Source organism: Oncorhynchus tshawytscha, linkage group LG21 (genome assembly GCF_018296145.1).
Source record: "Oncorhynchus tshawytscha isolate Ot180627B linkage group LG21, Otsh_v2.0, whole genome shotgun sequence".
Taxonomy (NCBI): Eukaryota; Metazoa; Chordata; class Actinopteri; order Salmoniformes; family Salmonidae; genus Oncorhynchus; species Oncorhynchus tshawytscha.
Window position 1 is genome coordinate 22,447,887 of NC_056449.1, and position 22,585 is coordinate 22,470,471.

The window sequence follows — 22,585 nt, forward strand, 5'->3', positions numbered from 1 at the left end:
AGCATCACAAAGGGTCTCGGGCATCTCTCCAGGCATGGCTGGGCAGGAGCAGTGTGTGTGTGTGTGTGTGTGTGTGAGTGAGTGTGTACCTATCAGAGGCTCCTCATGTGGCTGGGGACCATCCTTGACTGGATTAGCAGTTTGCTCCCACTCATGCTACATACAGCATCTACACGCAACCTACCTAAGTGCCAGCGAGCATAACTCTATTCAATACAACTCTATTCTCAATTCTTCAGATTGCTTTGATTTTTTATTTAAAAATATCATCCAAGCATTTACAGAGTAGGAAAACAAATCAATCTATGCAACTGTTATAGGGATACTTCAGGATTTTGGCAATGAGGCCCTTTATCTACATCCCCAGAATCCGATGAACTAGTGGATACCAGTTTTATGTCTCCGAGTCTAGTACGAAGGAAGTTAGCATTGGCTTACAAAACTACCTCTAAGTAACTACCTCTAGCTAGCGCAATGACGGGAAGGCTATGGGTATCTGCTAGCATGCTAGCTAGAAGATACCCATAGCCTTCCAGTCATTGCGCTAGCATCACTTAGGAAATGCCTTCAAACTACACACAGACATATAAAATGGTATCCACAAGTTCATCTGACTCTGGTGAAGTAGAGAAAGGGTTTCGTTGCCAAAACCCAGAAGTATCCCTTCAACAGCCTTTACAGAAAATGAAGAAATATATTCATTTTTACTCATAGAATTGTACAAACAAGGAAAGAAAAGAGTGTGAGAGGCCAGAGGGGTTGGAGGTTGACAGTGTTCAGCAGACCCTGATAACCTCCCTGGGTAGTAGTCCTGGCTGAGTGACAGCAGAGTTAACCAATTAGAGGTTCTGAGAACGGTCCGACCCGCTCATGTGACGGACAGTCTGAGTTCTATGTTGTTACTTCTGTGTCTTCATAATACAGTCAAGAGTTCTATGCCAGTGTTTCTCAACCTTATTTGTGACAGGGACCAGAAAACTGTTTACATTATAACTAGCACTTAAGAACGGACTAAATCAAGATCAGTTAACCATCACAGGGACTGGTGAGCAACAGCTAAGGGACCAGTGCCGGTCCCCATAAAACAATATCCTCATAAGACCGTCAGATCTCTATGCTGTTTCTCCTGTGATATCCGCTGTGTCTCTGTAATGCTCTATGTGGTCTTGATTCCCTCGAAACCACAGAACTTCCAGCGTTTCTCCAGGCTGGCACCCACCCCTGTCAGCTCCTGTCTGAAGGTACAGGGCAGCCGACCCAGTAGAGCCCCCACCTGTCCGGTGTTTATCTGAAACACACACACACACACACACACACACTATAAATACACATTTGATACATACACTGACACACATCAACAGATACAATCACAATACAAACGTAACACACAGATTTGATACACACTCCTACAAACTCAGAGCCCCACATCTCAGATGAACTGATCTGAGTGACAAACGCCAACACCAACACTATACTCATCACAAACCCACACCTACATATGCAATCGCATCACGTTAGCATATACAGTGCCTTGCGAAAGTATTCGGCCCCCATGAACTTTGCGACCTTTTGCCACATTTCAGGCTTCAAACATAAAGATATAAAACTATTTTTTTGTGAAGAATCAACAACAAGTGGGACACAATCATGAAGTGGAACGACATTTATTGGATATTTCAAACTTTTTTAACAAATCAAAAACTGAAAAATTGGGCGTGCAAAATTATTCAGCCCCTTTACTTTCAGTGCAGCAAACTCTCTCCAGAAGTTCAGTGAGGATCTCTGAATGATCCAATGTTGACCTAAATGACTAATGATGATAAATACAATCCACCTGTGTGTAATCTAGTCTCCGTATACATGCACCTGCACTGTGATAGTCTCAGAGGTCCGTTAAAAGCGCAGAGAGCATCATGAAGAACAAGGAACACACCAGGCAGGTCCGAGATACTGTTGTGAAGAAGTTTAAAGCCGGATTTGGATACAAAAAGATTTCCCAAGCTTTAAACATCCCAAGGAGCACTGTGCAAGCGATAATATTGAAATGGAAGGAGTATGAGACCACTGCAAATCTACCAAGACCTGGCCGTCCCTCTAAACGTTTAGCTCATACAAGGAGAAGACTGATCAGAGATGCAGCCAAGAGGCCCATGATCACTCTGGATGAACTGCAGAGATCTACAGCTGAGGTGGGAGACTCTGTCCATAGAACAACAATCAGTCGTATATTGCACAAATCTCGCCTTTATGGAAGAGTGGCAAGAAGAAAGCCATTTTTTAAAGATATCCATAAAAAGTGTTGTTTAAAGTTTGCTATAAGCCACCTGGGAGACACACCAAACATGTCGAAGAAGGTGCTCTGGTCAGATGAAACCAAAATTGAACTTTTTGGCAACAATGCAAAACGTTATGTTTGGCGTAAAAGCAACACAGCTCATCACCCTGAACATACCATCCCCACTGTTAAACATGGTGGTGGCAGCATCATGGTTTGGGCCTGCTTTTCTTCAGCAGGGACAGGGAAGATGGTTAAAATTGATGGGAAGATGGATGGAGCCAAATACAGGACCATTCTGGAAGAAAACCTGATGGAGTCTGCAAAAGACCTGAGACTGGGACGGAGATTTGTCTTTCAACAAGACAATGATCCAAAACATAAAGCAAAATCTACAATGGAATGGTTCAAAAATAAACATATCCAGGTGTTAGAATGGCCAAGTCAAAGTCCAGACCTGAATCCAATCGAGAATCTGTGGAAAGAACTGAAAACTGCTGTTCACAAATGCTCTCCATCCAACCTCACTGAGCTCGAGCTGTTTTGCAAGGAAGAATGGGAAAAAATTTCAGTCTCTCGATGTGCAAAACTGATAGAGACATACCCCAAGCGACTTACAGCTGTAATCGCAGCAAAAGGTGGCGCTACAAAGTATTAACTTAAGGGGGCTGAATAATTTTGCACGCCCAATTTTTCAGTTTTTGATTTGTTAAAAAAGTTTGAAATATCCAATAAATGTCGTTCCACTTCATGATTGTGTCCCACTTGTTGTTGATTCTTCACAAAAAATACAGTTTTATATCTTTATGTTTGAAGCCTGAAATGTGGCAAAAGGTCGCAAAGTTCAAGGGGGCCGAATACTTTCGCAAGGCACTGTAGCATCACTTTCAAAAGGTGAGATTACACCAAACAATGACAGCAGGAAGCACTGTATCATTGTGTACAGAGAAAAAACATTTGTAAGAACCAGATGGGTAAAACCCTGTCAGTATGTATTAAACACTATATCATGAAGATGTCAATGGTGTATCATCTTTAACAATGTAGTAGTGAATCATGAACACAGTAGATAAGTAGAGAGTAATGTAGTTAGTGGAGAATCCAGTGATGACTGTTGACAAAGCTCTGTGGACTTGTTGTGTGGTGTTACAGAGAAGCAGCGTGGGAACAAACACACCCTCAGACCTTAATGGAAAATCCAAACGGAGAAAAAAGGAATGAGTCAGTGTGTTGATGAGTGCAGAGAGGTTTTAATGAGCTGGTGGTGAGAGTGGTCAAACAATAAATGAGAGGGCCTCCTCATGGAGGTAGCAGTAAGAGTAGTCATGTCTGAGGGCCTCCTTATGGAGGTAGCAGTAAGAGTAGTCATGTCTGAGGGCCTCCTCATGGAGGTAGCAGTAAGAGTAGTCATGTCTGAGGGCCTCCTCATGGAGGTAGCAGTAAGAGTAGTCATGTCTGAGGGCCTCCTCATGGAGGTAGCAGTAAGAGTAGTCATGTCTGAGGGCCTCCTCATGGAGGTAGCAGTAGTCATGTCTGAGGGCCTCCTCATGGAGGTAGCAGTAAGAGTAGTCATGTCTGAGGGCCTCCTCATGGAGGTAGCAGTAGTCATGTCTGAGGGCCTCCTCATGGAGGTTGCAGTAAGAGTAGTCATGTCTGAGGGCCTCCTCATGGAGGTTGCAGTAAGAGTAGTCATGTCTGAGGGCCTCCTCATGGAGGTAGCAGTAGTCATGTCTGAGGGCCTCCTCATGGAGGTAGCAGTAAGAGTGGCCATATAGTATATCTGAAGGCCTCCTTGCGGAGGTGTCAGTGAGTGTAGTGGTCATATGTGAAGGAGAGAAAAGAACAGAATCAATCTGACAGTCGAGAGCAGAGGAGTGCTGAGATCCCAGAAAGGCCCCTGAGGAACCCGACATGTGGAGACAGGTGTTTTAGCGAAGAGTCAGAATAAATAAAACCGCTCTGCTTCGTCAGGGAGAGACAAGAAGGATCCAGATGTAACAGGTCTCAGTGTCCAGGGAAATCACACTGAGACACTTCCACAAGAGCACTGGGAGATATAGATATCCTATATTCATGTCTATAGTACTGTAGCACTGAGAGATACAGATATCCTATATTCATGTCTATAGTACTGTAGCACTGGGAGATATAGATATCCTATATTCAAATCAAATCAAATTTATATAGCCCTTCGTACATCAGCTGATATCTCAAAGTGCTGTACAGAAACCCAGCTTAAAACCCCAAACAGCAAGCAATGCAGGTGTAGAAGCACGGTGGCTAGGAAAAACTCCCTAGAAAGGCCAAAACCTAGGAAGAAACCTAGAGAGGAACCAGGCTATGAGGGGTGGCCAGTCCTCTTCTGGCTGTGCCGGGTGGAGATTATAACATGGCCAAGATGTTCAAATGTTCATAAATGACCAGCATGGTCGAATAATAATAAGGCAGAACAGTTGAAACTGGAGCAGCAGCACGGCCAGGTGGACTGGGGAAAGCAAGGAGTCATCATGTCAGGTAGTCCTGGGGCATGGTCCTAGGGCTCAGGTCCTAGTTGAAACTGTAGCACTGAGAGATACAGAGATATCCTATATTCATGTCTATAGTACTGTAGCTAAGGGAGATACCATTCCAGTGTTTAATTGCTATATTGTAATTACTTCGCCACCATGGCCTATTTATTTCCTTAACTTACCTCATTTGCACTCACTGTATATATACTTTTTTGTTTTCTTTTGTTCTACTGTATTATTGACTGTATGTTTTGTTTATTCCATGTGTAACTCTTGTGTTGTTGTATGTGTCAAATTGCTACGCTTTATCTTGGCCAGGTCGCAGTTGCAAATGAGAACTTGTTCTCAACCAGCCTACCTGGTTAAATAAAGGTGAGAAAAAAAATAGAGAGATGTCCTATATTCATGTATATCTCCCTTAGCTACAGTACTATATACATGAATATAGGATATCTCTCCATGGTAGCTACACCGAGTGGAGAGTGGGACTTTTCATTAACGCCAACTCTAACCCATGCCTCAGCATTATGAGGGCCCTGCCTGCACCAGGGGGATCAAATTAGATGAGCAGGGTCTGGCTGCACGATGGGGATCTGCTGTCACAAGGGGATGATTCAAATTGCATTAGGGGGAGGCTGCTTGCACCAGGGGGCTCCAACTGCATTGTGGGGCCCTGGCATACATCGGGCCCATATGTCAGTGCAGTAGGGATGCTTAGTCCATGTTTGTGCTGGGTATGTGGTGTCAAGACGGCTCTATTGCTGAACTGGCTGTGTTGTGTGTGTTGTGACAGCCCTGAATTGGTCTGAACCATCAGTACTTCCCCTTTAACTCCCTATTAAATGGCCAGCATCAGCTGTGCAAAAAATGGTTGTGAAGGCAGAACGAATGAGGAAGTGTGCAACCCTTGTTTCCCGAAACTCCTCTACTCCGTTAGTTTTGTTGTATTTATAAAGTGTGCTTTGTAGCCGTGTCTCAGAATAACCAGGATCCACGCATTTCTTCCTTTGAACTACTCATCTCAGTTGGTCTCCACTGTTTCTCCGTGGAGATCCGTTGATGGATTTGATTGGATTGACTGACTACAACTTTTTCCAACCGGTATTTAATTTGTTTTACACCATGTTGGGTTATGTGTTTGTCCTTTGTATTGGTGTAGACTTGACAGACCAGATGGGACTCATTCCCTCACAAACAAAAGGGAGAAATCAATATTTTCTCTGGTAGGTACGACCTACCTGGCACCCCTACAAACAATAACCTCAAGTCAAAACCATTACAGAGTGTGTGTGTGTGTGTGTGTGTGTCAGTGTGTGTGTGCCAGCAGTACCTTGGTGTCCAGCTGCTGTAGGTAAGAGAAGATGTATTCGATGCTGGCTCCAAACGGGTGGACATGGAGGAACGTAGAGATGATCCCTGAGGAAGAACAAACAGAGACATCAATACAGCTGTCAATCAAACTGGAATACCATATTAACATGTAGTTTAATTCTCAAAAACTACAACCCTACAATCATATGTACAAACACCTCAATTCAGTCAGTGTTGATTTACCCATCTGTCCAAAATGAAAACCAGCGAGAAGCTCACATTCAAGAGACCTCTCGTCAACTCATGCTGTCTGACTGATGAAATGCATCTGGACTCTTCAAGTGTGTGTCTTCTCCAAAGCACTCCCAGCTCTATGGAAGACTCTTGTGTTTGAACAGTCCAGATTAAGATAAGTGTTTAATGAGGACTTTGACACTGCTTTCTACATTAAAGCTTCTCTGATCAGAGCACCATGGCGCTTCACACACACACCACCAGCATGTTTTTCTCTCTCATCAATTTCAACGATAACATCTGTTATCAGATCATCCACTAGTGATAATCCTGAACCTCTGTGTAATAATATATTATAGTACACTGAGGAGCCAGCTCAAAAAACACAGGAAAAAGTCCAATTTATATCCCCATATGAATCAGTCACATCTTCGTCAGGCATTTTACTGCTTGTTTCTAGCCTTAAGCATGGCAGAGTTATGCGTCGTGACCCCTAGGTTGGAACCCCTGCTCTAGAAGGAATAAAGCAGTTGAAGATGCAGACTCTTCATGAGTTCACTTGGGAGCCGCTGAGAGGTCAGAGTGGGCCGGCATGGAGGGAGGGAGCGGAACGCCTCATTGGCTACACAACTACCTCTGAGCCAATCATATGATCATTCTGGCATGACACCACTGTGGGACAGGACAGGTAACTCCCACTAACACACAATAGTGTGCATCTTGCCATCTGGCACAGGCCTACACGTAACTCCACAACTCCTTTCCCTTGTAACTCCACAAGACCTCAATTTCAGAAAAACTTTTTGATCCAGGACCAACCATTCCCTGTGAAAGTACGCTCCACTGAAATGGAGAATGTGCCAGAAGGCTGTGGTGATTAGAAACAGTAGAGGTGCTGAAGGCCTCAGTCAACCAGCCAATTAAAACGTGTGAACCCGCCCAGAGAACTGGGAATAAACTGGGGAGAAAAACCAGGCTTTCCACAAATAACCTGCTAAATGATTGAGGTTGATGAAAGTTTCTCTAAAAATAACCTGTTCCATTAGCAAAAAGTGTACCAACAATCAGAGCCTCTCTGCCAGAGTGGACAGCGCAAGGGGAATGTTCTCCTCTGTACGTACCAAGCCCTGCATGTTGTACGTACCAACACGCAGGGCTTCTCTCTCAGAGTTGACAGGACTTGTGGGAATCTTCTCCTGTACTAATGTTAGGGTAAAATAACGTCATTGTACTGTTATAAGCCTAGTAACGTTATGTTAGGTGAATGTACCCACTAGCTGGGCCTCTCAGAGTGGACTGGACTGGAGGGGGGTCCTACTCCTCTATAGTTAGGTTAGCACAACATTGTTACAATGTTGAAGTAAGGTTATTGTAATTTTAGGTGAACTTACCAACTAGCAAGGCCTCTCTCTCAGAGTAAACCGGACTAGAGGGAATCTTCTCTGGGGGCAGACTCTCCTTCTCCTGACTGCAGGAAACCACTTCTAATGCTGTCGCCTCCTACAGGACAAGAGGAGAAAACACAGACTGGTAGATGATGCCCGCCTGCCCACACACAAGCAATCAGTGCTCAGCAGCCATGATGACGCACCACACAACAACAGACAGATGCAGTGGAAGAAGAGGGGAGTCAAAGGCAGGGAGATCATTCAGAGAGGAGATGGTAATAGCTCTACCAGAGGGAGGAGGGAGAGAGAGAGATGGGAGTTTTAGCGATGCTTATGATGAAGCTGTTGTTTACTGTGGGCCTTTGACAGGCTGGAGGGAGGGAGGGTCGGGTATGTGTGTGGGCGCTAGGGTTGCCAACTGTCCCGTATTAGCCGGGATGTCCCTTATATTGGGATAAATTGGTTTGTCCCATACAGGACCTCCCTTGTCCTGTATATTCATCCAATCACAGTATAGTGTCAACGCGCCAATTCCTGCAAAGTAATTTATGTTGTTGTTCAGTCGGTTTGGCAGATCAAGGAAATATGGATAAACCTGCAAAAAAGAAAAGACTGTGCAGCTACAACAAACAATGGGAAGCAAACAAATACATGGGTTAAGCCCGTCAGTGGTGACGCAATGAAATCTTTCTGTACTTTATGCCGTTGGGAATTCTCAATTGGCCATGGAGGGGAGAATGACCTAGCATGCATCCATAGAAATGCACAAGGCCACGCTAGCTAAAGGTGCTACTGTAGTAATATCGGTGCATTCTTCGTGACGGCAAGTTAAGCCTCTTTTCCATTTGAAATGTTTTTTTTGTTTTTGTTTTAAAGGTTCAAATTGTGATTTCTTTGATAATTTATTTTGAGGTTTATTCACATAAGTTTATATAATGATACAGTTTTAGTAAAGCTATAGACTAAATGGAATATAAAAATGTTTTGCCTTTCCATTGGAAAATAATATACACTGTTCCTTATTTGGTAGTGAGAATGTTGGCAACCCTAGTGGGCGCTGACCTATCGTTACAGTCGTGGTGGCCCTTCTGACTTGGCTTGTCCTCACTATTTTATTCTGTGTGTGTGTGTGATGAGACAAGCCCTTGATTTCCTAACCCAGTTGTGTCGGGTTGATTAATCCTGTGACAAATAAAGTCCTCCTGCACTGGATTGGTCTGTAATGATCTGTCATGTCACTGGAAGAGGAGAGAAAGTGAGGAACAGAGAAACAGATACAGGGAGAAGGAGAGGATCACATCTCTTTTCCACTTACACTGACTTGATCAGCACTCTCCTCGCTACCTCTGTCATCTTGCGGTGATGTCTCCAGCTAGAGTCAATTATAAAAATGAGAAAAGCCGTCACTGTCTAACATTCAGATTCTTATTTAAACAGACAGGCATGTGGGGCGGCAGGTAGCCTAGCGGTTAAGAGCGTTGGGCCAGTAACCGAAAGGTCGCTGGTTTAAATCTCAGAACCGACAAGGTGCTCTGTCATGTCACTGGAAGAGAGTGAGGAACTAGGGAATAGAGAGGGATGGAGAGGCTCATCTCTTTTCCACTTACATTGACTTGATCAGCACTCTCCTCGCTCCCTCTGTCATCTCGCGGTGATGTCTCCAGCTAGAGTCAATTATAAAAATGAGAAAAGCCGTCACTGACAATCATGTCACACACCCATGCAAACAGACAGACACACTCACACAAACATACAGACACACTTTCTCCTCTGGCAAGACCACTATATAACCGTGAAGGAGAGGTCAACATCACATATACAAGCCCTGAATAGTTTGAGGGGGTATGTTGTAATGTGCAATCAGATATAGAATCAGATCAGATCAAGCAGAGACATACAGTACATACGAATCTGTGTTCATTCCATGAGTAAGAACCAAACATAATTGGATGTCAAAACGTCCTCTGTTCACGACTGACATTCACACAGTGAGTGGTGTCTCTCCATTTTCTATTAAAATGGTTAAGACACCCTGTTTCAGTGGTCCTAGATGAAGCCCGACTCAGTGGTCCTAGATGAAGCCCGACTCAGTGGTCCTAGATGAAGCCAGACTCAGGTCTAAAATGACAAATTAACAAAGTCAATGAAACAACTAGCCAAGCGGCTACGGGGGGCAGAGAAGTGAAAATGTCTCGATTTGAAAAGAAGAAATCAAATATGGACCACGCACCATTAGACTCTCTCATATCAGTATTATCTTTATCCAATTAAATAGCTGATTGAACAGGAATCTCATGCTCTTGTCAACCCTCCCTCTGGAATCCTACTCAGCCAACGGTATCCCATGAGCAACACAAGCATTAACAGTATATAACACCTGCGGGTATATTTTGGCATTAGCGGGCAAGATGTATATTTCACCAGGCATGTTGTTAGGTGGTCAGGGCTTCATGGTGAGCTTTACGAACATGTCACCACAAAGAATCTCAAAAAAATCTCAAGACATCAGTCAAGAAGTTAAAGCTTGGTCGCAAATGGGTCTTCCAAATGGACAATGACCCCAAGCATACTTCCAAAGTTGTGGCAAAATGGCTTAAGGACAACAAAGTCAAGGTATTGGAGTGGCCATCACAAAGCCCTGACCTCAATCCCATAGAAAATGTGTGAGCAGAACTGAAAAAGCGTGTGCGAGCAAGGAGGCCTACAAACCTGACTCAGTTACACCAGCTCTGTCAGGAAGAATGGGCCAAAATTCACCCAACTTATTGTGGGAAGCTTGTGGAAGGCTCCCCGAAATGTTTGATCCAAGTTAAACAATTTAAAGGCAATGCTACCAAATACTAATTGAGTGTATGTAAACTTCTGACCCACTGGGAATGTGATGAAAGAAATAAAAGCTGAAATAAATCATTCTCTCTACTATTATTCTGACATTTCACATTCTTAAAATAAAGTGGTGATCCTATCTGACATAAGACAGGGGATTTTTACTAGGATTAAATGTCAGGAATTGTGAAAAACTGAGTTTAAATGTATTTGGCTAAGGTACATGTAAATATATGAAAAAGTTTTAGCCTGTGCGATGGCACAGTGCCATAAACATCATAACAGATGGTAAATGTAATATGCTATGTCAGTTTACAGAGGCTGGTTTAGTTTAAAGAAGCTAGCCAGATAAAGAGGTGGTGAGTCTAGTAGATAGTTTGAAGAGTCTAGTTTGATGTAAAGATGATTGAGACGTCCTTCTCTATATACAGTGCATTTGGAAAGTATTCAGACTGGAGATGCACCGATACCGATATTTTCCTTGACAAATAAAGAAAATTATAATTTTACCGGCCTTTTAAGCATTCTAGTAGTCAGACAGTTGAAACACACACACACAGACCAAAAAGTTATTTTGTTGGCATTTACATGTCCCCATTACCAGTAAAACACAATCAAAACATATTTCTTTCACTTACTTGCTGTGCTGTTTCATTGTTAATTTGTTCAGTCTCAACCAGGATTTCATCATACATGATAAGTTTCAGCTCTGTCTGTCCATGGCCTCTCTTGCTTGGTGCCCACTGTCACTGTGTCCGTTTCCTTATTGTCAAGCTGTCTAACATTTCACGTTAACCCTGTTGTCTGCATCCAAGTAGTGGTCTTTGTACCTATCATCGAGCATGGTGGCAACACAGTAGAGGCTCAGAGAGAATGCCACCGAATCGCTTGTTCACAGCCTCTGGTAAAGTAGTTTTTCAAGTTAACCCAATGGTCTGTGTTGGCATTTTGGTTGAGCAGGCATTTCAATGTCATGACAGGGTATCACGTCTGCTGCAGATGCAGTTGAGCTAATTTCTCGAGTCAGTTGTTCAAATGGCGCTAGGAGTGTTCATGTTTCAAACATGTTCTCAAATGCCATTGAAATGGCAGAAGCAGTATGAGAACCAACACATTCTGGAGCATGCAATACGGCTTTCCTCAGTACAAAATCCTTGTTGACCCACTGTGCTGTCAGACTCATAATGCTCATGGGGATGACATCGCTGCTCCAAATGTCAGTCGTGAAGCGAATAGCGATGATGCTCATGGATGTATTTCAACAATACTGTGTAACTCCAGTAGGGCAACATCTGAACAATAGCGCCTACTTGGTAGTGTGTACCGGTGCTTGACCAATCGGCGAAAGCCAACATCATCCACGACAAAGAACTGTTGATTGTCAAGGGCAATGAATTCCATTATCTTGGTGTTAATGGATTTCGCCTTTGAGTTGTCTCGCTGAAATGTTCTTAATCTTTCAAATGACTGCTCGACTTGACTGCTCGATCCACAGAGCAGACATTGTGGGCTAGGTTAGGAATGCTGTGTTGCACGTGTAAGCGCTATATTTTTTTGTGGTATCATTACATCATCTACCTACGTTATACAGGTATGCACGTCAGCTTTGACATTGGTTTTTGCACATCGGCGTTAAACTAGACATTGGGCCGATGCCGATGTTGGCATTTTTAGCTAATATCAGCCGATTCCAATATATTGTGCATCCCTAATTCAGACCCTTTGACTTTTTCCACATTTCGTTATGTTACAGCCTTATTCTAAAATTGATTAAATAAAAAATTGTTCTCAAACTTCATACAATATATCATAATGACAAAGCGAAAACAGGTATTCAGAATTTTTTGCAAAACAAATAAAATAGAAATACATAATTATTCAGACCCTGTGCTCTGAGACTCGAAATTTAACACAGGTGCATCTTGTTTCCACTGATCATCCTTGAGATGTTTCTATAACCTGATTAGAGTTCACCTGTGGTAAATTCAATTGACTGGACATGATTTGGAAAGGCACACACCTGTCTATATAAGGTCCTACAGTTGACAGTGCACGTCAGAGCAAAAACCAAGCCATGAGGTCGAAGGAATTGTCCGTAGAGCTCCGAGACAGGATTGTGTCGAGGCACAGATCTGGGGAAGGGTACCAAAAAATGTCTGCATCATTGAAGGTCCCCAATAACACAGTGGCCACCCTCATTCTTAAATTGAAGAAGTTTGGAACCACCAAGACTCATCCAAAAGCTTGCCAATCAGGGGAGAAGCGCCTTGGTCAGGGAGGTGAACAAGAACCCGATTGGTCACTATGACAAAGCTCCAGTTCCTCTGTGGAGATGGGAAAACCTTCCAGAAGGACAACCATCTCTGCAGCACTCCACCAATCAGGCCTTTATGGTAGAGTGGCCAGACAGAAGCCCCTCAGTAAAAGGCACATGACAGCCCGCTTGGAGTTTGCGAAAAGGCACCTAAAAACTCTGACCATGAGAAACAAGATTCTCTGGTCTAATAAAACCAAGATTGCCTGAATGCCAAGTGTCACGTCTGGAGGAAACTTGGCACTATCCGTAGGGTGAAGCATGGTGGTGGCAGCATCATGTTGTGGGGGTTGTTTTTCAGCTGCAGGAACTGGGAGACTAGTTAGGATCGAGGGAAATATGAAGGTTCACCTTCCAACAGGACAACGACCCTAAGCACACAACCAAGACATCGCAGGAGTGGCTTCGGGGCAAGTCTCTGAATGTCCTTGAGTGGCCCAGTCAGAGCCCAAATTTGAACCCAATCGAACATCTCTGGAGACTTAAAAATAGCTGTGCAGCAACGCTCCCCATCCAACCTGACAGAGCTTGAGAGCATCTGCAGAGAAGGGAGAAACTCCCCAAATACAGGTGTGCCAAACTTGTAGCGTCATACCCAAGAAGACTTGAGGCTGTAATAGCTGCCAAAGGCGCTTCAACAAAGTACAGAGTAAAGGGTCTGAATACTTATGTAAATGTGATATCATGCAAAAATGTCTAAAAAACTGTTTTTGCTTTGTCATTACGGAGTAATGTGTGTAGATTGGATTAAATTGATCATTAGAATAAGGCTGTAACGTAACAAAATGTGGAAAAAGTAAAAAGGGCTCTGAATACTTTCTGAATGCTCTGTATGGCATACTACTAAAATGACCTGTCTCTCTCTATATAGAACATTCTATAACCTCTCGCTCTATGGGATTCTAAATTAACTGTTTGAAATCAATGTCTAGTGGGGACACTTCTTTACCCCTGTGAGTTGATATTGAAGAATGAAACTAAATAAATAGCAATTCAAGTCTACCATATGGTAATTCCATTTCAAACCACAGGCACCTTTGAAATGAGCCAAGCTGTAAAGTGTTCTTTGAATCTTGCACTATGAGTGTGTTAGGGCCTGTAAAGGGCATGTGTTGTGTGTGTTACTGACCTGTGGTGTGTGTGTGTGTTACTGACCTGTGGTATGCGTGTTTTCTTCAGACTCTCCAGTCCTTCCTTGAGGCTCTGTACCTGGCTCTCCAGCTGCTGTTTGTCCTCCACACTCTTCTCCAACTCTGCCTCCCTCTGTTTCATTTCTTCACACATCTTCAGCAGTTGCTGCAAACACAAAGGACATACAGTGAGCCACATACAGTACGCTAACTAACCTTTAAAGGGACACTTCAAGGATACCATAAAAATGGTATCCATGAGTCCATCTGACTCTGGGGAAGTAGATAAAGGGCCTCATTGCCAAAATGACAAAATATCCCTTTAAGCTTCTGATACAGAGGCGGCAAAGTTAAGTACAGATATTATTTTTCGTGACAGCCAATTGGTAGTTAGTCTTGTCCCATCGCTGCAACTCCCGTACGGACTCGGGAGAGGTGAATGTCGAGAGAAATATGTCCTCTGAAAAACGACCCCGCCAAGCCGCACTGCTTCTTGACACACTGCTTGCTTAACCTGGAAGCCAGCTGCACCAATGTGCCGGAGGAAACACTGTACAGCTGGCAACCGAAGTCAGCGTGTATGCGCCTGGCCCTCCACAAGGAGTCACTAGTCTTCAGAGAGAAGACAGATAGCCCCAAATGCTAACTAACACTTAGCTTCTACCACAGACATAGCAAAGTTAACCACAGATGCTAACTAACCCTTAAGCATCTGATACAGAGCGGGGCCTAAAATTAACTTTTTGGTCCACCAGCCACTGTGGCAGGGAGATACAAAAACCTATCAGCCACTCAGATTTTTTATAAGCCTAAATGTTTTTTTGCTGTCAAAATTACACAAAACCCCCCCCAAAAAAACAGATGAGCATGTTTAAAAAAAAATGTATTACTAGTAAGAGCTAATGTGGTATATTGAATAATTACATTTTGTGAGACCTTTTTTACCAAAATGTTCCCCTGCCCTTTAGAGATGGAATAGGCTATATAGGATTTGTAGTTCATTGACTTTAATTTACCAGCGATTAATTTACCAGCGGAAATACTTTGTATACTGCTACTGCAGCATTTATTTGATTATAAATGTGATCATACTGGACTATTTTTATTCACAAATGAGAGTTAAATGCCTCCACGGTGGAGCCCTGACCACCTGCCAACGTGGTTGGTGAAATAGCCAATGTCAATACCAAAATCTACCGTCATTTGGCAGGTAGCAGATGTTTATTTCAGGGCCTGGAGAGGGGCACAGTTAGCTACAGATGATACCTAACCCAAGGCACAGTTAGCTACAGATGATACCTAACCCTTAAGACAGAGAAAGCAGTTAGCTACAGATGATACCTACCCCAAGGCACAGTTAGCTACAGATGCTAACTAATCCTTAAGACAGAGAAAGCAGTTAGCCACAGATGATACCTAACCCAAGGCACAGTTAGCTACAGATGCTAACTAATCCTTAAGACAGAGAAGACACAGTTACAGATTCTTGCTTTCTACAGGCATATGACTCATGCTGGTTATTAACCCATCAGCTCCATAGAGGAAACCATGTTAGCCAGCGGTGCTAACCCTTATGTTTCAGGATTTGCCATCGAGTAAGGAACTTTTAGCTTATAGCTTCTCTATGTAGGTCAGAACCATGTAGAAGCCGAAAAGTCCTTTCTCCTTATCCATTTCTTAAAAAACTATATCATAGTCTCAGTTGGGTTTAGGCTGAAATACACAAGTATTACATGACTCAGAAGTGGAAGAAATTCACAGAACCTGGGCAGACTCAAATCACCTGCTGATAAAATGTTATGGTAATTTGCCAGAGCCTGCCTGATATCACAATTTAGCACACAGCAATAAGAAGTATTCTATTTTCGTCTCTTCCTCCTCATTTTTATCCATTCATTTAATATTTTCACGCAAAACTTGGAAATGTAATTACCATCTGTCTATTCATATGAGCATGACCGTTGACCACTTGAGGATATTTGATGACCCAGCAGGTGATGGAAGCAACAGATTTCCTGCCTGAGGGTTGTTTAACCAACAGTTTGTTTTCCCTGAGGGGGATATTTTATTAGAAAACCCCTCCAGCTGGTATTAGTTTGTGTACAGCGTCTAGGTCAGCAGACTGATCAGATTCTAGAAGGACTCTTTTCCTGTCAAGTCTCTCTATCCATCCTACTCTCAGAGTGCACCCCTCTTGCTCTCTCTCTCTACGCCTACTCTTCTTTCTCCCTCTTTCTCAGTGTTGTGTGTGTGTGTGCGTATGTGTGTGTGTGTGTGCGTATGTGTGTGTGAGATTGGGAGGGCAGTTCTCTATCCACCTCTATTAAAAGTCACTTTTCCTCAATACGACTGGTCACCCCAGGAAGCCAAACCAATGGATTATGAGTCTCACCAGCCAGAATCTGCAGGGGTTTAATATCTTTATGGAACCAGGAAATGAAAAATTCCTGTGGAATTGATTAAAATAAATCCAAGGCAGGAACTGCTGCAAGAAGTTAACTACAGTGGGTATGTCTGGTAGAAGTAGTACCTTCTGCATTCCCTGTAGTGCCTGTTGTAGAAAGGTTAGTTGTTGCTGCCTGATGGTGTCCTCTTCACTGTGTTGTGGAGGTGTGTGTTCTTGGTTTTTGCCCTGCTCCTGCTTCAGCAGCTCCACCTCGTTCCTGTAGGCGTCCAGCTGACAGCGCAGAGAGTCATTCTCTTCCTTTAGGGCCTCCACCTGGGCCACAGGGCCTACACACACACACACGAGACATAGAACATCACAACTATCATAACATTGTACTGTATAGACAGCCTTCAAATGTCTGTACTGGTGATCTGAGGACTTACTGTAACTATACTGGAGAGGCTATGAAATCCTAACTTGTCCCATTGGATAGACAGTGTGATGAGAACTACTCATTAAATGCCCTATTGGACAGACAAGATAGACAGTGTGATGAAAACTACTCATTAAGTACTAACCTGTCCTATTGAACAGACATGAAACAGTGTGATGAGAACTACTCATTAAATACTAACCTGTCCTATTGGACAGACAGGATAGACAGTGTGATGAGAACCACTCATTAAATCCTAAAATGTCCTATTGGACAGACAGGATAGACAGTGTGATGAGAACTACTCATTAAATACTAACCTGTCCTATTGGACAGACAGGAGACAGTGTGATGAGAACTACTCATTAAATCCTAAAATGTCCTATTGGACAGACATGAAACGGTGTGATGAAAACTGCTCATTAAATCCTAACCTGTCCTATTGGACAGAGAGGAGAGACAGTGTGATGAGAACTACTCTTCCCCTGTTCCTTTGACAGGAGAGTCTGTTCTTTACAGCTGTCGGAGGGGGATGTGTGTAATGTAATGAGAGGGTGTGTTTGAGTGGCTGAGCTGGGGAGATAAGACCTGAGAGTGAGTGTGTGAGGGAGGGAGGCCCAGCATAGGGTGTGTGTGCGCGCGCGTGCGTATGCGTAACTCAACACACGGACTCCAGCTGCCTGCTTTAAATCCGGCATTATGTCTGTTTGAGCTGAGAGAGAGACCTCTGAGTCATCAACCTGCTGTGTGTGTGTGTGTGTGTGTGTGTGTGTGAGAGAGAGAGCCAGCAGGCGAGGAGGTTTTGGGTGAGGTGTGTATTGATCAGGGAGCCTCATCAAGATGCTGTCTGGGGTATTCGACCGATTCCCCTTCCACAACGTGACAGGCTTTAGTATCGACCCCCAGCACCTCAGCACAAGGCTGCTGACAGGAGAGAAGCACCAACCCATTCCCACTCTGCACTGTATTAGTGTAGAAGCACCAACCCATTCCCACTCTGGACTGTATTAGTGTAGAGGCACCAACCCATTCCCACTCTGCACTGTATTAGTGTAGAAGCACCAACCCATTCCCACTCTGCACTGTATTAGTGTAGAAGCACCAACCCATTCCCACTCTGCACTGTATTAGTGTAGAGGCACCAACCCATTCCCACTCTGCACTGTATTAATGTAGAAGCACCGACCCATTCTGCACTGTATTAGTGTAGAAGCACCAACCCATTCCCACTCTGCACTGTATTAGTGTAGAAGCACCAACCCATTCCCACTATGCACTGTATTAGTGTAGAGGCACCAACCCATTCCCACTCTGCACTGTATTAATGTAGAAGCACCAACCCATTCCCACTCTGCACTGTATTAATGTAGAAGCACCAACCCATTCCCACTATGCACTGTATTAGTGTAGAGGCACCAACCCATTCCCACTCTGCACTGTATTAATGTAGAAGCACCAACCCACTCTGCACTGTATTAGTGTAGAAGCACCAACCCACTCTGGACTGTATTAGTGTAGAAGCACCAACCCACTCTGGACTGTATTAGTGTAGAAGCACCAACCCACTCTGGACTGTATTAGTGTAGAAGCACCAACCCACTCTGCACTGTATTAGTGTAGAAGCACCAACCCACTCTGGACTGTATTAGTGTAGAAGCACCAACCCACTCTGCACTGTATTAATGTAGAAGTACCAACCCATTCCCACTCTGCACTGTATTAATGTAGAAGCACCAACCCACTCTGCACTGTATTAATGTAGAAGCACCAACCCATTCTGCACTGTATTAATGTAGAAGCACCAACCCATTCTGCACTGTATTAATGTAGAAGCACCAACCCATTCTGCACTGTATTAATGTAGAAGCACCAACCCATTCTGCACTGTATTAATGTAGAAGCACCAACCCATTCCCACTCTGCACTGTATTAGTGTAGAAGTACCAACCCATTCCCACTCTGCACTGTATTAGTGTAGAAGCACCAACCCATTCCCACTCTGCACTGTATTAATGTAGAAGCACCAACCCATTCCCACTCTGCACTGTATTAATGTAGAAGCACCAACCCATTCCCACTCTGCACTGTATTAGTGTAGAAGCACCAACCCATTCCCACTCTGCACTGTATTAGTGTAGAAGCAACCAACTCTGCACTGTATTATTCCCACTCTGCACTGTATTAGTGTAGAAGCACCAACCCATTCCCACTCTGCACTGTATTAGTGTAGAAGCACCAACCCATTCCCACTCTGCACTGTATTAGTATAGAAGCACCAACCCATTCCCACTCTGCACTGTGTTAGTATAGAAGCACCAACCCATTCCCACTCTGCACTGTATTAGTGTAGAAGCACCAACCCAGAATACAGGTGTTCCTCTTCAAGCCTGCCGATAGGTTAAACAGACCACCTGTCTATAATTGAGAGCACAGAGACTAGGCTTCTTAAACAGGATTGGAGGAGGTTTAAACAAGCTCCTCCCCCTGTGCTCCTGCATTACAGGAAGCCCTAGCAGGTGTGACTGAGACTGTACATATGATAGGGTGTCACATCAACACCTGTCTCCCTGCCACATCCTGTGCCCTTCTCCACAGCATTCCTTTCCAACATTGTGACAGCCTCCTGACAATGATTGTTAGTGTTTTCTAATAAGCAAGGTCACACATGAAAAGGTGGAAATCAAAACCTGCTTGGCTGATGATTACATTTGCATATATCTGCATAGAAATTAGGTAGGCGGTCTTAACCGGGAGAGACCACAACAATTCAAAAGCAGAAAGTAAACGACACACTTGAAAAGGAGACCTGATTGTAGCAGTTAGCCCCGCTCTCTTGGCTTCAATTCCCTTCTCTCTCTAACTGCTTTAGAGAGAAGCAGAGGGTCATCTGAATGTCCAGGTGAATATTATGGTCTGTTTCAATCTGTTTTACATCAGTAGCTCTGTTGGCTCAGCAGACATAAACAGGATGTTCTGCGTAAAGACGACCTTAATGGTACTTCACTGGTGCCCAGAACAGCACTGAAGGAGCTCTCTCTCTCTCTCTCTCCCCTGAGTTTAAGACAAGGGTTTAGCTATCTTGGAATTAAGAATATTTCCAATAAATTAATTTTCAAGAATCTAATTTCTCAACTTTTTGCATAAGGAGAAATATTTCAAGAACATTTCCAAATAACTTTTTGAGGAATAGCAACTTTGCTTTAACTTTCTTCTTAAATCTATAGTTTAGGGGAAAAAATGGCAGTGAAGACATTTCTTCTTAAAAAGGTTTTGTGAATCTGGGCCCAAGAGAGCAAAAGAGCCTGCAGTAGCCAGCTCAGTGTCTCTACCAGCTAATTACACCAGCACCATGCCAACAGACAGAAACATAAACACTTCGTTCCAGCTGTGACTGAGTATCTACCAGCCGCATGCACCCACTCCCTTTCTTACTCTCACAAACACACACAGCCACAAACAGTCTGGAGATGGCCGTAACACAGTCTCTGCATGCAGTTACACAGTCTCCTCTCCAGCTTAATTTGGCCATTTAGAGAGTGAATGAGCTGGAGACTGTTTTCTCTCTAATGTTACAGCTCCATTCACACTGAGGCTGGAGAGGAACTCACAAAACACCTCATTAGCAACACAGAGAAGGCTGAGCTACAGATCTATTCTACAACAAAGGAGAAAAGACACCAGCCATATACCAATAGTTGTCAGAGTCCTTTCTGTCGTGTGTGTGTGTGTGTGGTATGTGTGTTGTGTGTGTTCATATGTGTGTGTGTGGTATGTGTAGTGTGTGTGGTATGTGTAGTGTGTCTGCGCGCGTGTGGTATGTGTGTAGTGTGTGGTATGTGTGTAGTGTGTGTGCATCTGTGTGTGTGGTATGTGTGTGCATGTGTGTGCATCTGTGTGTGTGGTATGTGTGTGCATGTGTGTGCATCTGTGTGTGTGGTATGTGTGTGCATGTGTGTAGTGTATGTGTACCTGAGTCGTCAGGATCGTGTGTATCCTCCATGTCATCGTCAGACATCTCCATCTCCTCTTCTCGTCTGATCCCCATCAGCTCTTCATTTTGCATGTTTCTGATCTCCTGGAGGGAAACAACAAAACAGGAATATCACTGGATGTTCATACTGAACACGATCCTCCTGGGTAGCCTGGCTGGAGTACGGTTTACAATGTCGCGTACGCACGCACACACCTATGGAAGAAATGCTGATCCTAGACCTGTCCCTAAGGGCAGCTTCTACCCAGAGTGATACACAGCAGGACTGATATCTCCCTCTGGTGCACTGATGACAGTAGATAGAGAGCAGCAGTCTGCCTCTACACTGATGAGACAGTAGATAGAGAGCAGCAGTCTGCCTCTACACTGATGAGACAGTAGATAGAGAGCAGCAGTCTGCCTCTACACTGATGAGACAGTAGATAGAGAGCAGCAGTCTGCCTCTACACTGATGAGACAGTAGATAGACAGCAGCAGTCGAGCATTTTCGAGCATCTCGTCGAAGGAGTTGATCTGCTATAACAGCCTCCACTCTTCTGGGAAAGCTTTTCATGATGTTGGAACATTCCTGCGGGGACTTGCTTCCATTCCATTAGTGAGGTCAGGCACGGATGTTGGTTGATTAGGCCTGGCTCGCAGTGGGTGTTCAAACTCATCCCAAAGGTGTTCGATGGGGTTGAGGTAAGGGCTCTGTGCACGGCAAAAAAGTTTTTCCACACAGATTTTGCCAAATTTTGAACCACAGAATCATCTAGAATGTCATTGTATGCTGTAGAATTAGCCCAAACCATGAAAAAAAAAGTCCCAGACCATTATTCCTCCTCCACCAAACTTTACAGTTAGAACTATGCATTGGGGCAGGTAGCGTTCTCCTGGCAAACCCACATTTGTCCGTCGCACTGCCAGATGGTAAAGCGTGATTCATCACTCCAGATAACTTGTTTCCACTGCTCCAGAGTCCAATGTCAGCGATCTTTACACCACTTGCATTGCGCATGGTGATCTAAGGCTTGTGTGCGGCTGCAATGGAAACCCATTTCATGAAGCTCCTGACAAACAGTTATAGCTGCTGACATTGCTTCCAGAGGCCGTTTGGAACTCTGTAGTGAGTGTTGCAACCAGGGACAGACAATATTTACGGGCTATGCGCGTCATCACTCAACGGTCCCGTTTTGTGAGCTTGTGTGGCCTACCACTTCACGGCTGAGCCGTTGTTGCTCCTAGATGTTTCCATTTCACAATAACAGCACTTACAGTTGACCGGGGAAGCTCTAGCAGGGCAGAAGTTTTACGAACTAACTTGTCATATGATGGTGCCATGTTGAAAGTCACTGAGCTCTTCAGTAAGGCCATTATACTGTCAATGTTTGTCAATGGAGATTGAATGGCTGTGTGCTCGATTTTATACACCTGTAGGCAATGTGTGTGGCTGAAATAGCCAAATCCACTAATTTGAAGGGGTGTCCACATACTTTTGGTCATGTAGAGTAGATCTGTACCTTGGGGAAACTTCACCCTGGAGCCTCTAGCTCAGTAGGAGGCATGACCTGCTGTGTGTGGATGGGAGCTACAGTAGTGTGTATGTCAACTAGCAGTATGTCTGGCCGGCTAGCTCGGCAGTGCTGTTTTCGGCTAATGAGGCGAGTATATTCGAAAGACAGACAGCTCTGTGTTCTGCCAACACACACACAAAAAATGCATTCACAACTCTGGGCGAGGGAATCATTATTTCACACCAACAAAAAGCCTGAAGTAAACAACCATCTGTCTGGTGTCTATAACAC

General features: G+C 44.0%; 1 protein-coding gene across 4 annotated transcripts in view; it reads right to left on the reverse strand.

The window, feature by feature from the left end:
* Positions 1 to 240: 240 nt before the first annotated feature.
* The window catches only part of LOC112221104 (ecto-NOX disulfide-thiol exchanger 2), a 302,937-nt gene continuing 280,592 nt past the window's right edge, over positions 241 to 22,585 (reverse strand). For all 4 annotated transcript variants that reach the window (XM_042303217.1, XM_042303213.1, XM_042303214.1 and 1 more), the window contains 8 exons: positions 20,780 to 20,885; positions 16,519 to 16,721; positions 14,014 to 14,154; positions 9,326 to 9,382; positions 9,034 to 9,090; positions 7,722 to 7,830; positions 6,116 to 6,201; positions 241 to 1,288 (listed from right to left, as the gene is read on the reverse strand). In XM_042303217.1, coding sequence (XP_042159151.1) covers positions 1,157 to 1,288; positions 6,116 to 6,201; positions 7,722 to 7,830; positions 9,034 to 9,090; positions 9,326 to 9,382; positions 14,014 to 14,154; positions 16,519 to 16,721; positions 20,780 to 20,885 — 891 coding nt within the window. In that variant the 3' untranslated portion in view covers positions 241 to 1,156. The remainder of the gene's footprint in view (positions 1,289 to 6,115; positions 6,202 to 7,721; positions 7,831 to 9,033; positions 9,091 to 9,325; positions 9,383 to 14,013; positions 14,155 to 16,518; positions 16,722 to 20,779; positions 20,886 to 22,585) is intronic.